Below are 18,953 nucleotides of genomic sequence, written 5' to 3'. Positions count from 1 at the left end.
AGCCAGGGCTACACAAAGAAACCCTGTCAAAATAACAACAACAAAAAATTCATGTGAAGCCAGTATGTTGTAGGGAAGTAATTTCTTAAGATATATAATCTTATATATAAATAGCACAAGATAAGGTAACTGAGTTTCCCTCCTATTTGTATGTATACACACACACACACACACACACACACACACGCACACACAAAATCTTTAACTCTCACCTTCCTTTTTTTCCCCTTTTTTGTTCTTTTGGATAGTGTTGGAATTTAAAATACAGAGTCTTATGTACTTATGGCAAGTACTCTATCACTCAGCTATACACGCAGTGTGTAAAAAGAAGTCTGATACAGTATACTTATCAACAACATTTAGGCCTATGTCCAAGCTTTACTAACCCTTGAAACCAAGGTAAACAGAGTGACTAGCCTCCAACCAGAAACACATGGCAAAATATCTGTGCAACATGTCCAGATTGTTCCTCCTTTTGCAACTCTGATAGATTTCTGCTAATTAGCACAAACTTTCCCTTCAAAACAGAATAGTATTTCTATGAAGTGATTTATAATGAGGAGAAGGAGCTAGACAAGCTACTACAGTAAACTTACAGCTACCTATGAACTTTAAAAATTAAGAAACTTAACCTCCTTTTCAAAGTTTATTTTGGGCAGGCGAGATGGCTCAGTGGGTAGAGATACCTACCAAGTGGGATGAACTGAGTTAAATCTCTGGGACCCACATATCAATAGGAGAGAATTGATTCCTGCAAGTTGTCCTCTTATCTCTGCAGGTGGCACATGAGTACTATAACACACACACACATACACGCACAATAAATGCAAACAAAACTTTAACTTTTTTTTTTTAATCTATTTAGTTTTTAAAAAGATGCAATCTCATCATATTACTTAGGCGCTGGCTCTAAACTTCTGGGCATAAATGGTCCTCTGCCTTAGCTTCCCAGGTAACTGGAATTATACTATAAGACAGGTGTGACTACACCTATTTACCCTCCTTTAAAAAAAAAAAACCGTTTATGTTAGAGTAAGCATCAAAGTCAGAGAATTTTGTTTCTAAGTGTGTTAGTATGTTATATATGTATCACCAGTCATATGTAAAATTACTTTCGGTGTAATAGATATTTTTAGACTTTTTAATATTTATTTATTTTAATAGTATTTAGGGGGAAATAATTTAGAACATCAAAACTATTATTGCACATATATTACTGCTTAAAACAAACTAAGGATATTATAAGATGATAGTTAAAAGGCATTAATCATGAAATTAGGCGGATATACAAAAGTGACAAAAGTAACACAACACAAGTAAGCTTACTTCTTTATTAAGAATCACTTTTCTATGACTGCTGGGTAGCTCAGTGGGTAAAGTGCTTTACAATGCAAGCCTAATATCCTGGACATAGGTTTGAAACCCAAAGAAAAACTACATGTGGTGGCTTACAAGCATGGTCCCCACACTCCCATGGCAAGTTGAGAGGCAGCAGTAGACTCACCAGAAAGCTCATGCAGACAGCATGTTATCCGCATGCATACTAGGGCATGTGCATGCTTCTTCCACTCACACAAGCAAACAAAAACCAAAATAATCATTGTTCTAATTCATACACAAATCTCAGAAGAGGAAAAATATAAGAATCATAACTTGGCCAGGCAGTGCTGACACATGTGGGAAGCAGAAGCAGGCAGGTCTCTGTGAGTTCAAGGCCAGCCTGGTCTACAAATGGAGTTCATGACAGCCAGGGCTACACAGAGAAACCCTGTCTCAGAAAACCAAAACCAAACCAAATAAAAAACAAAAACAATCGTAACTTTAGGACAATTATACCAACACCTGTACATGCTAAAGCATAAATACCACTGTGGTATAAATCATAATTCACCTTACAGATCTCGAATTAGAGAGAGAACAACAACATGCTTCAGCTGCCATCTTTTGGACTCCTCACTAATGGATTCCAGACACTAAGCAAGGCTAATACTATCAAGTAGGCTTATTCTGAAAGACACAGCAAGATAGCAAAGCCTGACTCTTATTTTTCTGACTCTGTCTCTGTTTCTCTCTCTTTCTCTCTGTATCTATCTCTTGGTCTTTCTCTTTTCTTCATTTCCATCCCTACCCACTTTTCTTGACAGGGTCTTGCTCCATAGCTCCAGCTGATCTAGAACTGCAGCATGTAGAGATTACTAAAGGTGCCACAGTGTAACCTACCTGTTTATTTCATTCTTTTCTTTCCTTCTTTCTTTTCACATAATACTTGTACATATTTATAAGACATATCACAATAATTTCATATATGTATGCAAAATATAATTATCAAATCAGGGTAACTGGAATTTCCAAGTCCTCAAACATTTTTCAATTTGATGTGTTGGAAAACTTTAGACTCTCTTTTTTCTAGTCATTTTGAAATATATCACTTTGTTGTCAAGTACAAACACTAGAACTAATTCCTCTTCCTACCTACGTGTACTTTGCTACCTTTTATGTAACCTCTATCTGATCTCCCGACACCCTTAGTTTCTACTGACCACTAATTCTTCTTTCTTCTATGAGATGGCTTTTTTTTTTAATAGGGTGGTTCCAGTCATCTGCCTTTGCTTTTTCTTTCACAGAAAGCAGCTTGTAAAACACTCCAATAGCTCCTCTAGTATTTCCTAGTCTACTTACTACTTTCTATAATAAATTCTTAATGTTTTGTTTTCTGGCTTGTTTCCCAGAAAACCCATATTAGCACACTGCTCCAAAAGTTTCAGGGTTTCAGATAGCTTTCATTTCCTCTGCCAAAATCTTGTTTTAAAGTAAACAAAAATATAAAGGCACTTCTCTAGAACTAAAGCTTATATGACTGAAACTGAAAAGTAATTGGCTTGCAACCATAAGATAAAAATATGGGTCATTTTGTTAAGCAAATTTTCCTGAAATTTGAAGTCAACTTCCAATTAAAAAAAGGAAGGAAGGAAGGAAGGAAGGAAGGAAGGGAAAACAAACAACCAAACAACCACAAAACCTGGAGGTGGGACTGAGAAGTAAACAGAGGCTGGAAAGATGGCTCAGCAGTGAAAAGCAATGGCTGCCCTGGCAGAGCCCCCTGGTTTAGTACCCAGTGCCCATACGTGGCTGTCTATGGCTCCAGTTCCAGGAGATCTAACACCCTCTAAGAACACCATGCGTGCATGTGACAGACTTAAAAACATGCAGGGAAAACAGCCATTCACATAAAATATTTTTTAAAATAATTTTCACAGTGCCAGGGAAGCCACCATGGAGGGGAGACAGAAAAATGGGGGAAGAGAAAGTGTGTGTGCAGAAAAAAAAGAGAGAGGTAAAGGATAGAGAGAGAGAGAGAGAGAGAGAGAGAGAGAGAAGAAACACAGAAAGAAAGAGGAAGGGAAGAAAACCAGAGCACAATTTTCTTTCTTGAAAGAAAACAAAACAAAACAAAACAGACTTACATTCTCAGGTAGGTTTCTGGCAATGGCACTGTGTGGCATGGGCTCAATGCAAAGTAAGTGAGTAATCTCTCTCATTATAACTTCCTCTTTGGTAACATTTCCCACTCCAGGTACATAACGTTCTCCTAATACAACAAAAAACAAAACAAACAAAAAACAAAACCAGAAAATTTCATTCGTTTCTATTTAAATTTTGTTCTAACAGATGTACTTATACCCAGAACATTGCATTAAATTAGGTCTAGAAAAGACAATTCAAAATTATTTTAATATTTTCCCAAAATAAAAAAAAATAAACTATTTGTTAAAATAGAGAAGCCATTCAGTGGCCTGAAGACCTCATCCCTTATTTTGACTTACAGTAATGCCAGCACTTGGGAAGCTCAGATGGGAGGATCACAAACAGAAAGCTAGCCTGGGTCACATAACAAGACCAGGTTTTAAAAATCAAATCAGTAGATTGGAGTAGGTGGCTCCGTGGGTATGAGCACGTATTTCTCTTATAAAGGACCCAAATTCTATTCCTAGAATCTCTATCAGGACACTCACATCTGCCTACTAACCCAGCTCCAGGAGACCTCTGGACTCAAAGGGCACCCATCCACACATGCACATACCCACATCTACACTGAAAATAATAAATCTTTAAGGTCAGGCATGCTGGCACATGCCTGTAGCACCAGCACTCAGGAGGCAGAGGCAGGCAGATCCTTATGAACTGGAGGCCAAGCCTGGTCTACATAGGGAGCTCTGGGTCAGCCAGAACTATAGTGAAACCATGTCTCAGAAAGAAAAGAAAAAAACTAAAATAAAATAAAAATAAACCGCAAAAAAAAAAAAAAACAAAAACGAAAAGCAGACCACTCCAGCTCTGAGGGATTTGATGCCCTATTCTGTCCTCCACATACATGCACAAGTACACACACACACACACACACACACACACACACACACACACAGAGAGAGAGAGAGAGGCAGAGAGAGGCAGAGAAATAAACATATCAAAAAACAAAATAAAAACTGAAAAGTAAAATTAATAGCTTACATGATAAAACAGTACTAGGCATCAAGCCTAGGACTCACACATGCTAGGCACATATCCTACCACTGAGCTACATCCCCAGGACCAGGTTGCAAATACATAAACAAAAAACCCTTTCAAATAAAAATTAGAAATTGCTAAATCAATTGTAGAAATGTCTCTGGTATCAATAATATCTAATTCCCATTGTTTGAAGAAGACATTTGAACATATGGCATCCTTGTTTATTTATTTTTTAATGTATATACTGTGTAAACATTTATATATATGTTAACATACATACACACATATATATAAATATAAATGTTTAGGTATGTGAGCATGTGTGTATGCAATTGTGTGTGTGTGTAGACCAGAAATCAATGTCAGGGGTCTTCATTGCAGGAGTCTTGCTCTCCTCATTTCTAAGATAGACTCGCTCACTGAATCTGGAGCCAATTGATGCAGCTAAACCTGCTGGCAAACATGCTCTCTAGGGATCCTCCTGTCCTGGTCCCTCAGTTCTGGGATTACTACGGGTCTGTGCTGTGTTCCTCTCCAGCTTTTACATACATATTGGAGATTGAACTCAGGTTCTTGTGCCTGCACAGTAGGCAGTCTACCAGTTTGAGTCACTTCTCCGGTCCTACTGAAATTTTAATTGACATACATTCATTAAACATAGTAATAGGCTTCATAAGGATAATTGCTTTTGGCTGTATCATGTCCTTTGACCATAATGATCCCTCATACTATCCCCCTTCCTTCCACTACTCTCCTTTCTTCACCCCTCCACTCTGCCTTTATGACCTATTCACCACTTCATGACCTATTCACCACTAGCTTTCAGCTCTATAACATTTATACAAAACCTATGATATCTTTAAGAGATTCTTTTAGATAGCTCTAAACCATACACATTTCACAAAGAATTTGTTAAATAATTTATTTCCAATAACTCATTCTGACATTTGTAAGTTTTATAATTTTATTTTATAATTTTCATATATATATATTTACCAAAGGGGTATCCCCCAGGATCACAGTCCCAGAAGCAACCTTAGAGTAGGTTTCTTTCACACTGTATGCATTAGGAATCTGAAACTCAAAGATTATATAGCATGTTCTTAATAACTGAAAGCAAGGCTAAGACTTTATCATCTAACTCCTAATCCAAACATTTTCTACTTATTTATATTTTTCTCTTTATAAAGCAGAAATGAGGCTTGAAAGATGGCTCATTGTTTAAGAGAATTTACTGTTCTTGCAGAGAGCTAAGTTTTGTTCCCAGTACCCACATGGTGGCTCACAACCATCTTTCTCACTCTATTTACATAAGAATGACATGATAAAAACATTTAACTTAGACCCAAGATATATTTAAATTTCATGCAAATATGTAAATGTTAACACTAAATAAGTAGATTAAAAAAATCTACATTTACAGCCAGGAGACTTGTACCTCAAGCTCCAAAGTCTAACAATTAAAAAATCAAGAATAAAAATTAAGAGGTTACTGGGAATGAGTACAGTGGCAGAGCATGCCTAACATGTCAAAGGCCCAGGGTTTGATCTCCAATACTGAGAAAACAAAATACGCAAGCTTCATTTTAAAAGAACTTTCTAAATCTATCCATTACACTGATCACATTAATCTGATATTTTATGCAGCATTTAGATTATAAGACAATTATAAATTATATTTAACAGTCTCTAAAAAGTAAGTTGTGTTCAAAACATTTTGTTTTAATCTTACCCACAATATAGATGAGGACCTGAAGCATTTCTTCTATTAATGTATTATACTGTTTAATCAAGTCCTACAGAATTAAAAAAAAAAAAAAGTAACATAAGAACCACAAAACTCCATCAAATCTGCATTTCCTGATTGGACCCAAGATCCATCCAGTCTTGAGTTTTCTTCAGAGTACAGCAACAGGCAGGTACCAAAACTCCCACTTGACACATAAAGTACTCAATAACATTTGTTAAAAACCATCACTTTCTTCATTGTCATTTATCTCCACATTGTTATTTGTCCTAAGTCAACAAATTCTAATCTTTCCCTTTTTCTTCTATTAGCTTCCTCCTTACTTGGACAGTGAAAGTGGCTTAAAGTAGATTTCCTAGCTTCGGTAAGAATATCCTTCCCTAATACGTTTCTTATTTAAGTTCTTCTGATAAAATCAGTTATTTTCACTAAGTGTAAAGTGACAAAAAATTAATTCCCTTTCTGTAGCCTATTATTTGGGCCTCTGTAAACGACGTCTAAGTCAGAAACATAAAGTAATGGAATTTAATAAATTTAAAAGTCAAGGTTGCTGGGCTGTGGTGGTGCACACCTTCAATCCCAGCACTCAGGAGGCAGAGGCAGGTGGATCTCTGAATTCGAGGCCAGTCTGTTCTACACAGCAAGTTCCAGCACACAGGGCTACACACAGAAATTTTGTATCGAAAAACAAAAACAAAAAAAAACAACAAAAAACCAGTTAGGGTTACTTTATAAGATAGTACTTCAAATATTAAAACAATACAGATGTGACAGAGCACTGTAAGACATATCATAAGTTGTGAAAAATGTAACCAATATAATAAAAACACTAAATAAGAAGCATTTACAAAAATAGAACAGGAAAAAAAAAAACATAGAAAAAAGCTACAAAAGGAAGGAACAATTGACTAACTCCCCCAAGATCAATGACAATGAAAACCCCCAAAATAATGAAGCTGCAGGTGCCATCTTTCACTATCAGTGTGACATTAAAAACCCGCTGCTATCAGAAACATGCAGCAATCTGTCAATACTTATTAAGAGCCTTAAGAAAAACCATGCTGTTTTATTCATCAAATTTACACATAAAATGTATCTTAAAATAATTAGACAAGTATTTAATACTTGTGTTACAGATGTATGCAATAGCAAAATTAGAGAAATTTTAGTAATAAGACAAAAGTATAATGCTTTCTGCATGCAATAGAACTGCTGTATAGTCATTTAAAAGCAATGATGTAAAAATTATCATATAGGTCTGGTATTTTTTCAGTTGCCCCAGAAGAAAAAAATTCTCACGGTAATATTTTGTTAAACATAGGATACAAATTATAAAATGGCATGTGTGAAATAAAGCTTTTGCTTTAAAAACAGAATAATGGCACTTTATTTTCTGAAGGCAGCATGCTAAGTGACATCTCTTTTCTTTGTTGATCTATACAGAGCCCGCATTTTCTAGAGTGAAAAGAAAGTATGTACGCTTGTATACTGTGTATTCCCTGTGCATGTAGACGTTTGGAGTGTAGCTGTTACACAGAATGGGATGCACCATGGCACCTAGGCACCTAGGACATCCCAACCAGGACATCAAAATCCAAGGATGCTCAAGTCCCTTATAAAGTGACGCAGTATCTATGTATGACCTATACACATCTTTCCATGTGCTTTAAAAGCACATCTACATTACTTATAATACCTAATACAAATGTAAATGTTGTCTAAATAGTGATTGTATCGTACTGTTTGAAAAAAGTTTGCACATCAGTATAGACACAATTTAAAAATATCAATCTGACCCCTAGTATGGTATGTCTGTAGATGCAGAATCCAGACATGGAAGGCTAACTGTTTACACAAAGAAATACGACTTCCAAATATAAGTAAAATGGTGACATGGCACTTCCTTTGGAATTAACCCACACAGCAGTCTCCACAGCTTACCTGGTCTTTTGGGGCTATGGTCTTATTAAAGGCGTCAGCAAGTTCATACCTCTGAAGAACCAGTAACAAGAATTTGTTGGGATCCATTATAGACGCTCCAATCTGTGAAATTGAGTGTTGCATTTCTTATATTAAATCGAGGAACACTTGTCTCTAATAGTCCCTTCAGAAAATTACAAAATAATTTTGCAGAAGATAACAGACTGACCATTCTATTTCTGTGCTATCATGTTCAATTAGTGGCGAGACAAACTCAAGTTTATAACAGTTATCTCTTATTTTAAGGAACAAAAAAGGAAAGAAAAATCTAAAGAAGAGTAACTTAAACAGATACCTGAAGCATGATGATATCTTTATCATACATTTCTTCCCTGCATTTAACATCTTGATAATAAAAAACCTGTAAAAGAAATGATAGACAGATGCTAAAATAATTTATTTGAATAAAAACATTTTTTACCAGGTACGTGTTATTTTTACATGTGAATGAGTATGTGTGTATTTCTGTTGTGTATGAGTGTGTGCATGTATGTCTTTCTGTCTGGTGTATGTGGGTGTGCAAACCAGATGTTAACATCAGCGATTTTCCTCAATTGCTCTCCATTTTGTATAATTAGTAGGATTTCTCACCTTAAGCCAGAGTGCCCTGATTTGGCTAGTCTAGCTAGCCAACTTGCTGTGAGGATTCCATAACTCCATATTCTACAGCAAGGATTACAGGGGCTAGCATAGTCACCTAACTTATGTGGGTGCTAAAACCCCAAACTCTGGTCCTCATGTGTGTACAAAAGAATTTTACCCACAGGGATATCTTTTAGCCCTCAGAAAACAAAAACAAACAAACAAAAAAACCTTAACAGTAGGGTCTCAGCTAGATGGCTCAACAGGTAAAGATGCTGACCAGCCAATCCCTGAGACCCATATGGTGGAAGCAGAAAACCAATTCCTTTAAGATGTTGTCTGACAAAACATACTTTAAGACTTTCCATCAGTTAGAAATCCCTGGATCTGCTTAGTGTTTTCTTTTTTGTTTTTTTAAGTTACAGTATATGACTTGTTTTAAGAGATTGTGAGAATTAAGTATGGAAATACAGAGAAAAAAAATAGCTATTTATCAACATGTATTTTTTTCCTTTGTAAAATACCTATTGTAATCCAATAACTGTAATTGCAAACCAATTTCTACACCAAATCTAGGTGTGGTAGTTCACATCTGTAAAATATCAGCACATGGGAGGCTGATAGAGGAGGACTGTCATATGTTTGAGGTCAATCTGGGCTACAGAGACCCTGTCTCAAAACAAGAGTAACAACAATAAAAGGAGCCAGAGTGTCTGCCTACCATGTAAAGGGCAGTGGATTCAATCTGGAAAGGAAGGAAGGAAAAACAAAGAAAAAAGAGGAAAAAAAGAAAAAGGAAGGAAGACAGGAAAGAAGGAAGGAAGAAAGGAAGGAAGGAAGGGAGGGAGGGAGGGAGGGAGGGAGGGAGGGAGGGAGGGAGGGAGGGAGAGAAAGAAAGAAAGAATGAAAGAAAGGAAGGGAGAGAAAGAAAGAAAGGAAAAAAGAAAGGAAGGAAGAAAGGAAAAAAAATCATAACACCATTTTCCTCTAAGTGGTGGCTTTTAAAGTCTGTTCCCTGATCTATTAGAAAAAGCACTTTTCCCCATTTCTCTAAAACAGAAGAAAAAATAATTAAGGTAGCCACTGTTACTGTTTTTAAGTGGTGCTGGGGGCTGAGCCCAGAGCTGCACACAGGATTTCAGCACTGAGCTACACTCTCAGCCTATAGGGCAGCCTTTGCTTGGCGCAGACAGTAAGTGCTGTCCTCCAATATTCAGTGACCACCACAGAGAAAGACAAATTCTGGGGCTGGAGAGATGGCTCTTCCAGAGGACTGGGTTTGATTGCCAACACCTACAGCTCACAACCACCTTAACTCTAGTCCCACAGGATATGAACCCCTCTTCTGACATACATGTTACTCAGACAAACATACAGGCAGACAAAACACACACACACACACACACACACACACACACACACACACAGAGAAATATAAAATGAAATAGAGCTGACGGTAAGAATGTCTCAGAGGAGAGGAGAGGTGAGTTGGAGACGCCTGTGCTACTACCAGCTTTCGTCTCTCTACTCAAGCACCTAGCTTCTTATCATTCAGATGGGATAAGTAGTAAGTAGGAAAAAGGAAAACCACTTATAGGATCCCCAGAATTTTCATATCTAAGAGATTGCACCAGAGAAGAAAAGCAAATATTTGGCAAACTGTATGGACACAGGGTAAGTCACCTAAAAAACCACTCATTCACAGATGTGCATAACAGACTGTGACATACCTGGCTAATGAGAGAAAGCCCATTTCTGCGCCACATCTCAGCAACAACCTGGGCAACCAGCACCAGACATCTCAAAGGGTACTCCACTAGGACCTCTACTTGAAAGCCCTCCTGAAACACAATGAGGTCCCTTTCATTATTCCTCACACTACACATGCCTCAACTTAGGCAAGAAGTCCACGAAGTGGGAGAGCTTGCCTTCCAAGTCTTAGTATTCAGCTTTCAACAAGATGCAGCCAGCTGTGAAGTAACTAAATGTGAGTAATTCAGAGAGGTTAAAAACGTAATTTTCTTTCCCACCACCAGTGGAGATGACCAGAAAAGGGGATAAACAAATCAATACTTAAGAGTTACTTACAAAAGGCACAAATTCATGCAGTCTTGAAACAGCACCTAGTCTGCTTAAACGTACATGAAGACCTAAGCATTTAAAAGAAGAAAAAGAAAACAAAAAAGCAATTAAACCCTATTAGTGTATGTTTAGTTAACTCATCAAGTTTGGAAAAGTTGGGTTATTAAAATAAATTTAAACTAGAGTTGAGGTTGTATATCAGTCTCACAATGCTTGCCTAGCAGGCAGGAAGCCTTAAATTCAATCTCCAATCTGCCCCCCAACACACACATTCTTACTAAGTTTATAAATGATACTTGAAAATGAAAACATGTGACTTCTAATTTTGAAATACAGTATCACCAAACACAATCCCGCACTGTGCAACATATTATATATGCCTCATAGAAAACTCAAAGTCGGGGCTGGACACGGCTAAGAGGTTAAGAGCACTGGCTTCTCTTCCAAAGGTCGTGAGTTCAATTCCCAGGAACCACATGGTGGCTCACAACCATCTATAATGAGATCTGGTGTCCTCTTATGGCATCCAGGGATACATGAAGGCAAAACACTGTATACATAATAAATAAATAAATCTTAAAAATCAAAACAAAACAAAAAAACCCCAAAACTAAGTCTGCCTTCTCCAGAGGTTTATTCTACTCTGAAAGAGAAGTCAAAAGGGCCAGCAAGATGCATGAGCGGGTAAAGGTGCTTGCTGTCAAGCCCAGTGACCTGAGTTTAAGCCCAGACTCGCACGGTGGCAGGAGAAAATGAAATCCCACAAGTTGTCTTTTGATCTCCATACACTCAACATAGCATATCACCCCCATCCAAATCAGAAATAAATACACAAATGTAATTTAAAAGATAAAAGGAAAAGCACCAAGTTGGACTTAGTGAAGTATGAAGTATAAGTAAGCGTCCTTGAATAAACATTAAGGTAACAGCTCTCAAAGGACAGAAATAATGACAGTCTTTAACTCCAGTATCTAATAGGGGAATGTGATGGAATAAAGAAAAAGAAAAATTACTCTTCTACTTCAAGTATCTAGAAGTTTCCAAAAATATACATAAAAAGCAAAAAAAACACTCACCAGCAAGAGTTCTAGAGAGTGGTAGGTGTATGCTAACAAGGTCCTCAGATACTCTGTAGGATTTGGTTTCCAAAACATGACCACACAATTGTACTACTGTCTTGCTACTGGACATGAAATTTGTACTGCACTTCATTACAGCTTTGTGACATTCTTTATAGGCCACTAGTAAGAGATCTTCCTGAGGGAAAAGAAAAATACAAATTTATTTAGCTACTTTGTCACCTACTACTTAATAAATATTTACTAAATATAAGTACAAAATTGATCTATGTATTCTGAGGGTTACTGCTACAGGATGTAAATATAAAATATAAACATTTTTAATCAGTAGAATTTGTAGGCACCAATTAAATAATATAATTACGCTAAAAAGGCCAAGAAAAAAAAAAGCATAATTGGGAAGACATACTTTTGAAAGCAGCTTTCCAAAAGGCCCTAATACACACACACAGAGAGAGAGAGAGAGAGAGAGAGAGAGAGAGAGAGAGAGAGAGAATTTGTCTAGGGATGTAGCTCAGAGGTGGCTTTGACACAGTATGTATGAGGCCTCAGTAACACTGAAGGGAGAGGAAATAGACACACGCGTGAAAGTGCAGGCACATGGGGTGGAGGGCTATCATCTAAGGGTTTAGAAAAGCAACCAGCAGAGCACCTTTCTTTCCTTTTCCGAGAGACAGGGTTTCTCTGTGTAACAGGCCCGGCTGATCTCAAACTCACAGACATCCACCCGCCTCTGCCTCCCAGAATCAAAGGTGTGGAGCACACGCAGCAGATGTTTCCAATAAATCCCTAGATTTTCTCCCTCATACCATACACACAAAGAATTTAAGCAAGAGGAAAAATGAAAAGGAGGCATTCTAAGAAGAGATTTACAGAAAATTTTAAATTGGAGGAAAACACAACTCCCATTCAGACAGTGGAAGAGTATTAAAACCTACATGAATCAAAGGTTTTCTAGATGGAGCTACTGAACATTAAACTGGAAATACTGCAGTACGTAAATAGTCTGACAGTGTCTGAAAGTGCAATGGAATCAGTGTATTTTTCAAGAATTAATGTAAGTCACCAAAGGTGAAGAAAGAAAAGGATGAAATGAGGAGACACAAGCACCAACAGGAAGAGGATGTGCATTTGGGATGCAGAAGAATCAAAGGTGAGTGAGTATGGCAGGAAAAGAGGAGCCCCAGTCACCGAGTTTACTCAGTGTGTCCACACTGGCTTTATCCCCACAGACAAATCCTGGAAACATTCCTCTTAGGTATCAGCAGACTGATTATCAAACACAGAATACAGAGGCTCTGCGATTTCTTATGTGGAAGAACATTTTAATAGCAATGCTAATAACAGAACAAGGAAGGTCAAAATGAGCAAATATAAGTTGGAAATCAAAGAAAGCGGTAACAAATGAATTTAAGATATTCTGAGTCTGAAATATACACAATATGGCAGTCTAAGTACAAACGTCTGGCACGCAAACTGAAGTGAAACTATAGTTTGGGCAATGTATACCTTTAATTAATTAGTTAATTAATTTAATTAGTAGAAAGCATGAAAGACCTTTACAGAAAAATACTGGGGAAGCTCTTCTGCAAGAAGAAGGAGCTGGAATAACGCAATCACTAATTGAAGCTGATAACTGATAATGAAGCTATTAGGATTGTGCAGGCTTGTGAAAATCTGAGGGAAAAAAAGATTCAAGATGACCTAGGAATTTAACTCAAGCCAACACTACAGGAAAAAAAAAAAAAAATCAAGAAATAGGGAGACTAAGAAAAGCCTTCTAAATCTGTTGTGGACATAAACATGTTTCGTTTTAATGCCAGGTGTGGGATGTGGGACTGATCCAGATAGTCCACAGCAGCAAACTATTTGCCTTGTGTGGGCTCTAAGGGAAGCTCTTTGCCAGCTGCAGATAGTTTAAGTCTGGGGACTCTGGAGAGAAAATAAATGCCAGAGCCCAGAGAGTGTTGGGGAGCTCTAAGAAAGAACAAGGTGGCGGCCGCTTCCCTCCTGCAGCTCCTAGTTGCTGTCAATACAGTGAGACAGGAAGCTGGAGATCTCCTGAGATGAGGGCTGCACTGTCTCCAAGAAACCTGATGACCCTAACCAGCAGGAAGCAGCTAAGAGAACTGCTCCCACTAACCCTTTCTCTCGCCTACTTGGTATTGGGGTGTTGGGAATGGGGTGGAGTAGGGAGAAAGATACAAAAAATGTAAATAAAAAATTTAAAAAGTACACCAACATAAATCTACTTACTAAATTAATTAATTAATAGGAAGTCAATTAATAGGAAGAGACTCAAACTCTAAAGAAGTGTTTGGACCTAATATATAAAGATAGTTATATATATTTACATTTATTAGATAGATATCTGTAAGACTTCAGAAGATGAGGGAGGTGTGATGATGAACAACACCCCTGGACAAAACCTCCTAAGCTGGGTCTTGGGGGCCCTGAGGCAATTCCCTTCTGTTATTGCAAGGGGCTTCTACTGTTCTAGAGGGTAGAGGAGTCCTATGTGCCCATTGGCAGGTAAGTGCCAAAAAAAAAAAAAAAAAAAAGACAACCAAGGAGGCAAATTCCAGTAAGAGTAGTGTAAGTTGGAACTAAGACCCTTGGTAAAGGCATTGGTTTTAGATAAAAGAAACAAAAAGGTGAAAATTGAATGAAGACACAGAGAAACCTGGTTAGATTACGTGGACTTTACAGAAACACTGGAGGAAATAATGGAACTGACACTCAGGAAATGTCAAATGTCTCAGTAAAAATAAAAGAGTAGCCACAAAGATGACTCAGTGGGTGAAGTGTCTGGATGTCAATATAAAAGCTGCATCTGGTGGCCGCCTATAACCACGGTGCTGGGCCCAGACACGAGCTCGCAGAGGGCCGGCCAGCCAGCCTAGAGGAAACTGTAAGGCCTAGGTTCAGTGAAAGACAATCTATCAGTGAGGTGTAAAGATTGAAGGCACTCAGTGTCAACCTCTAGCCTCTACATATGTACAGATGGGCACACACAAATGAAAGTAAAGAAATAAAGCCATATTCTCTTGTGGGCGTGGACATCGAGAATATGGTTTTCTGTGTGTATGTGATGCGTATGTGTGCATGTACCTATGTAGAAAATTGTAACCTTGCGTGTTATCCCTCAGAGAGTCCATTTTGTGTTTTTCACTAGAACCTGGGTTTCACCTGTTAGCTAGGGTAGTTGGCCAGAGAGCCCCAGGGAACTTCATGTGTGCACACCCTCTCCCAGTCCTGAAATTACAAGCACACACAATAGCTGTCTTTTTATGTGGATGCTGGAGCTCAACAGAACTCAGATACGTATGATTGCACAGCAAGCACTTTACTGACTAAGCTACCTCAATAGACCAGGATTGGGTCTTTACAGAGAGCAAGGGTTATGATCTAAAATTGTTGCTTACACAATACATTTGTTTCATACTTTGAAATTAATTTTTAAGTGGCTTACATATGTAAGAAACTTATTGATTAAATACATATCCATTCCTTTCCATTCTTGAAGTATTTAAAAATCTTCATGGTACAATTTGTCATACTACTAAAATTCATTTTAAAATAAATATGTAAGTATGTATGGAAAAATTTGGGGTGGACAGGTTTTCATTTTGTTTTTTTGGTTTTATTTTTCGAGACTGGGTTTCTCTGTGTAACCCTGGCTGTCTTGGTCTTGCTTTGTAGACTAGGCTGGCCTCGAACTCAAGAGATCCACCTGCCTCTGTCTTCCAGAGAGCTAGTATTACAACCATGCACCACTGAGGCCAGCTCAGTGAACAGGTTTTGATATATAGAGCTCTGGATAGATCGACACTATGTAAGCCAGGCTAGTCTGGAATTCAGAGAAACCCTCTTGCCTTACTTAGCCTCCCAAACGCTAGGATTACAGGCGTACACCACCACACCTAAATCATACAATTTCTTTCAGATTTATTTTCACTTTATATATTTGTGTGCATCTGTGTGTGGTATTTGCACACATGGACAGGTACCCAAGAAGGTCATACGTGTCAGACCCCCCTGAAAATGTAGGTATAGGTGGTTGTAAGGTGCCTGATGTGTGTTGGAAGCCGAATGCGGTTCCTATGTAAGGCTATCATGCACTCTTGGCCCCTGAACCCTCTTCCCAGCAGTCCTAAGATACGTTTTAAGATGACTTGATTGTGTTATGTGTGGGTACACCACTTGCATGTATATGTACACTGCCTATGGAGGCCACAAGAGGGCGTCATCTAGAACTGTAGTTGTGAGTCACTCTCTGAACTCTTGGAACTGAACCTCGGAAAAGGCATCAAGCACTCTTAACAGCTGAATCACTTCTCCAGTCCCCAAGGCAGATATTTTCAAACCTTTTAATTCTTCTAAATAAGTAAACTTCCCAGAGACACCTTTTCTAATCAAATGTAAAAGAATGAACTTCTTTCCTATACTTAGTAATGTAATTTTAAGTATCTAAGACTGTCACATTATATACTTTTATATCAAGAAAGCTATAGCGGGCTGCAGACATGGCTCAGAGGTTAAGAGCACTGGTTGTTCTTCCAAAGGTCCTGAGTTCAATTACCAGCAACCACATGGTAGCTCATAACCATCTATAGTGAGATCCGGTGCTCTCTTCTGGTGTGCATACACACATGCAGGCAGAACATTGTATAAATAATAAATAAATCCTAAAAAAAAAAAAAAAAAAGGTTGGGCGCTGTGGCCCACGCCTTTAATCCCAACACTCAGGAGGCAGAGGCATGTGGATCTCTGTGAGTTCTAGGCTAGCCTAGTCTACAAAGTGAATTCCAGGACAGTCAGCCAGGACTACACACAGAGAAACCCTGTCTTGAAAAACCAAAACAAAAGAAAGAAAGCTATAGCACAAAACTATGCTCCTAGAAACTATCAGAGCTTATGAAGGCACCAACCCTACTGTCAAACTTTAACTCACATCACAAGCACACCACTCTTGGAGCATGAGCAAAATATTCTTCAGCTGCATCTGAATAGCAATGGCAGCCTCCCAGTCAGGGTCCACTTCAATGTGCTGCCCAACCTGTCTTCTGATTTCTTCCATTCCCTGCAAGCAAAGACTAGTCAGTCCAGGGCCTTTCTTGTTACTGTTGATCCTTTATGGCAAAGTATAAAAATACCAAGATTTATATTCATAAATGCATAGTATCCTAACATGGTCGTTAAGCTACAGAATATATGAGTTAGAACACTAGCGTTTGGAATACACAGTTCATATCTGGCTGCAAATACCAGCAGCCAGAAGTTCCCGTTCCCTCATGTGTAAAACAAGAATCATAGCAGCAAAATAAACCTATAAGCTAATTCATGTAGTCATAACCATATATTTATCATGTGGTAAGCAGTCAATAAGCCTTAATAGTAGCAGAAGTAACTAATTACACACACACATCTAAGAAAACAAGGACAAGCTAGTGTTTATATCTTATTTCTACTATATTACAGAAATTTTCTTCTTTAAAAAAAAAAGACACCACAATTTTCTTCTTTTAAAAAAAAATGAGGAAAAGGGCTGGAGAGACAACTCAGTAGAAGACACTGCGCTTCTAGAGGACACAAGTTGATTGTCAGTGCCCACATGCTGGCCCCCAACAACCTGAAATTGCAGTTCCAGGGGATTCAACACTCTCTGGCACACATGGACACCAGGCAAGCACGTGGTGCACAGATACAGTCAGAAGACACCCATCCAAATAAATTAAGAATAAATCTAAAAAAATAATAATAAAATGAGGGGGAAAAGAAGATGAATTAAAAAAAAAACCCACTTTTATTTTATTGTTACACCAAAGAATTATCATACCTGCATACAGGTAAGAATCTTCAGAAAAGACCGGAAACCTTCCAGGAACTGTGCTCTTAATCTTTCTGTCCATATTATAGGCTTGCTAATCAGGATGTATCTGTCATTTCAATAGAAAAATAAATAGTTCACTTCTTTATTCTGAGATGATCTCATATTTACAGACAATGTTGACTCATCAAAATTGTGAATTCTAATTTCTTAGAGTAACTGGAACCTCTGAGCAGAACTAGAGTAATTTAATTGGCTTTATTTATATAAAACTAGCAAAATAAGAGAATCACTACAAGACAACCATCAACGCTAAATCTGGCTTTCTAAGTTCTGCTTCAGACTGGTTAAATGAGCAACTCAGCATGTCACAGGACAGGCCTGACACAGACAACTGTATATAAATACAGCTCAAGACTTCCTCAGATTTTTCATAACCATCACTCAGTAAGCCAAGTCAAATCCTGCAGCACAGGTAATTTCAAACAAACTTCCTAGCTGCAAGTTTTCAGAACCAGAACCTGAAAGAAGGATATAAACCCCTATATGTTATGGTGCCTTGAACATTAGGATGTACAAATTTGGAGAGATGAGCAGAATCATGCTAATCTAAAATTCACCAAATCTTTCTTTTAGCTGAAAAGATAATAATTGATTTTAATGGGAATAAAGTTTATCATGGAATAAGGTCTCAGGTATGATTAAAAAAACTATTAAAATTATTTTACACTCAATGAGTCAAAATACATTCCTACTATATATATATATGTATATATATATATATTCCTACTATATATATATAGTGTATACACACACACACGCACACACATATATACAGGAGGAAATTTTAATTAAGGGAACTCTGGTAAGTTTCAATACGTTGGTACATATGCAAAAAGGAAAGTAAAAGAAAAATAAGCAGATCGCCAGAAACCGAGAGTATACAAAGGGGACAGAACCATGAAGTGTATGAGTGATAGGTAAAAAACGGAAAGTGTGGAAATTACAATGGAGAGTCACTTGATGGCCCAAGTACAAGTTACAGCCTGTCCTCAGTACCTTCTTCATTCTATTGGTTTTAAACTAAAACTTGGCTGAAGATGTTTAGAGAAGTCTCATGTTCCTCATGGGAGACTGATTCCAG

The 18,953-nt window shown here is 37.8% G+C and overlaps 1 protein-coding gene across 2 annotated transcripts in view; it reads right to left on the bottom strand.

Annotated features, from left to right (window-relative positions):
* Positions 1 to 18,953, bottom strand: part of Ubr1 (ubiquitin protein ligase E3 component n-recognin 1) — a 117,995-nt gene that overhangs the window by 55,239 nt on the left and 43,803 nt on the right. For both annotated transcript variants that reach the window (XM_021639393.2, XM_060371705.1), the window contains exons 13-21: positions 17,819 to 17,918; positions 16,934 to 17,062; positions 11,977 to 12,157; positions 10,907 to 10,968; positions 10,549 to 10,659; positions 8,532 to 8,597; positions 8,198 to 8,299; positions 6,242 to 6,305; positions 3,465 to 3,589 (exon numbers count right to left, since the gene is read on the bottom strand). In XM_021639393.2, coding sequence (XP_021495068.1) covers positions 3,465 to 3,589; positions 6,242 to 6,305; positions 8,198 to 8,299; positions 8,532 to 8,597; positions 10,549 to 10,659; positions 10,907 to 10,968; positions 11,977 to 12,157; positions 16,934 to 17,062; positions 17,819 to 17,918 — 940 coding nt within the window. The remainder of the gene's footprint in view (positions 1 to 3,464; positions 3,590 to 6,241; positions 6,306 to 8,197; positions 8,300 to 8,531; positions 8,598 to 10,548; positions 10,660 to 10,906; positions 10,969 to 11,976; positions 12,158 to 16,933; positions 17,063 to 17,818; positions 17,919 to 18,953) is intronic.

This window comes from Meriones unguiculatus, chromosome 18, assembly GCF_030254825.1.
Source record: "Meriones unguiculatus strain TT.TT164.6M chromosome 18, Bangor_MerUng_6.1, whole genome shotgun sequence".
Lineage (NCBI taxonomy): Eukaryota > Metazoa > Chordata > Mammalia > Rodentia > Muridae > Meriones > Meriones unguiculatus.
This window is presented reverse-complemented; position numbering and strand designations above follow the sequence as displayed.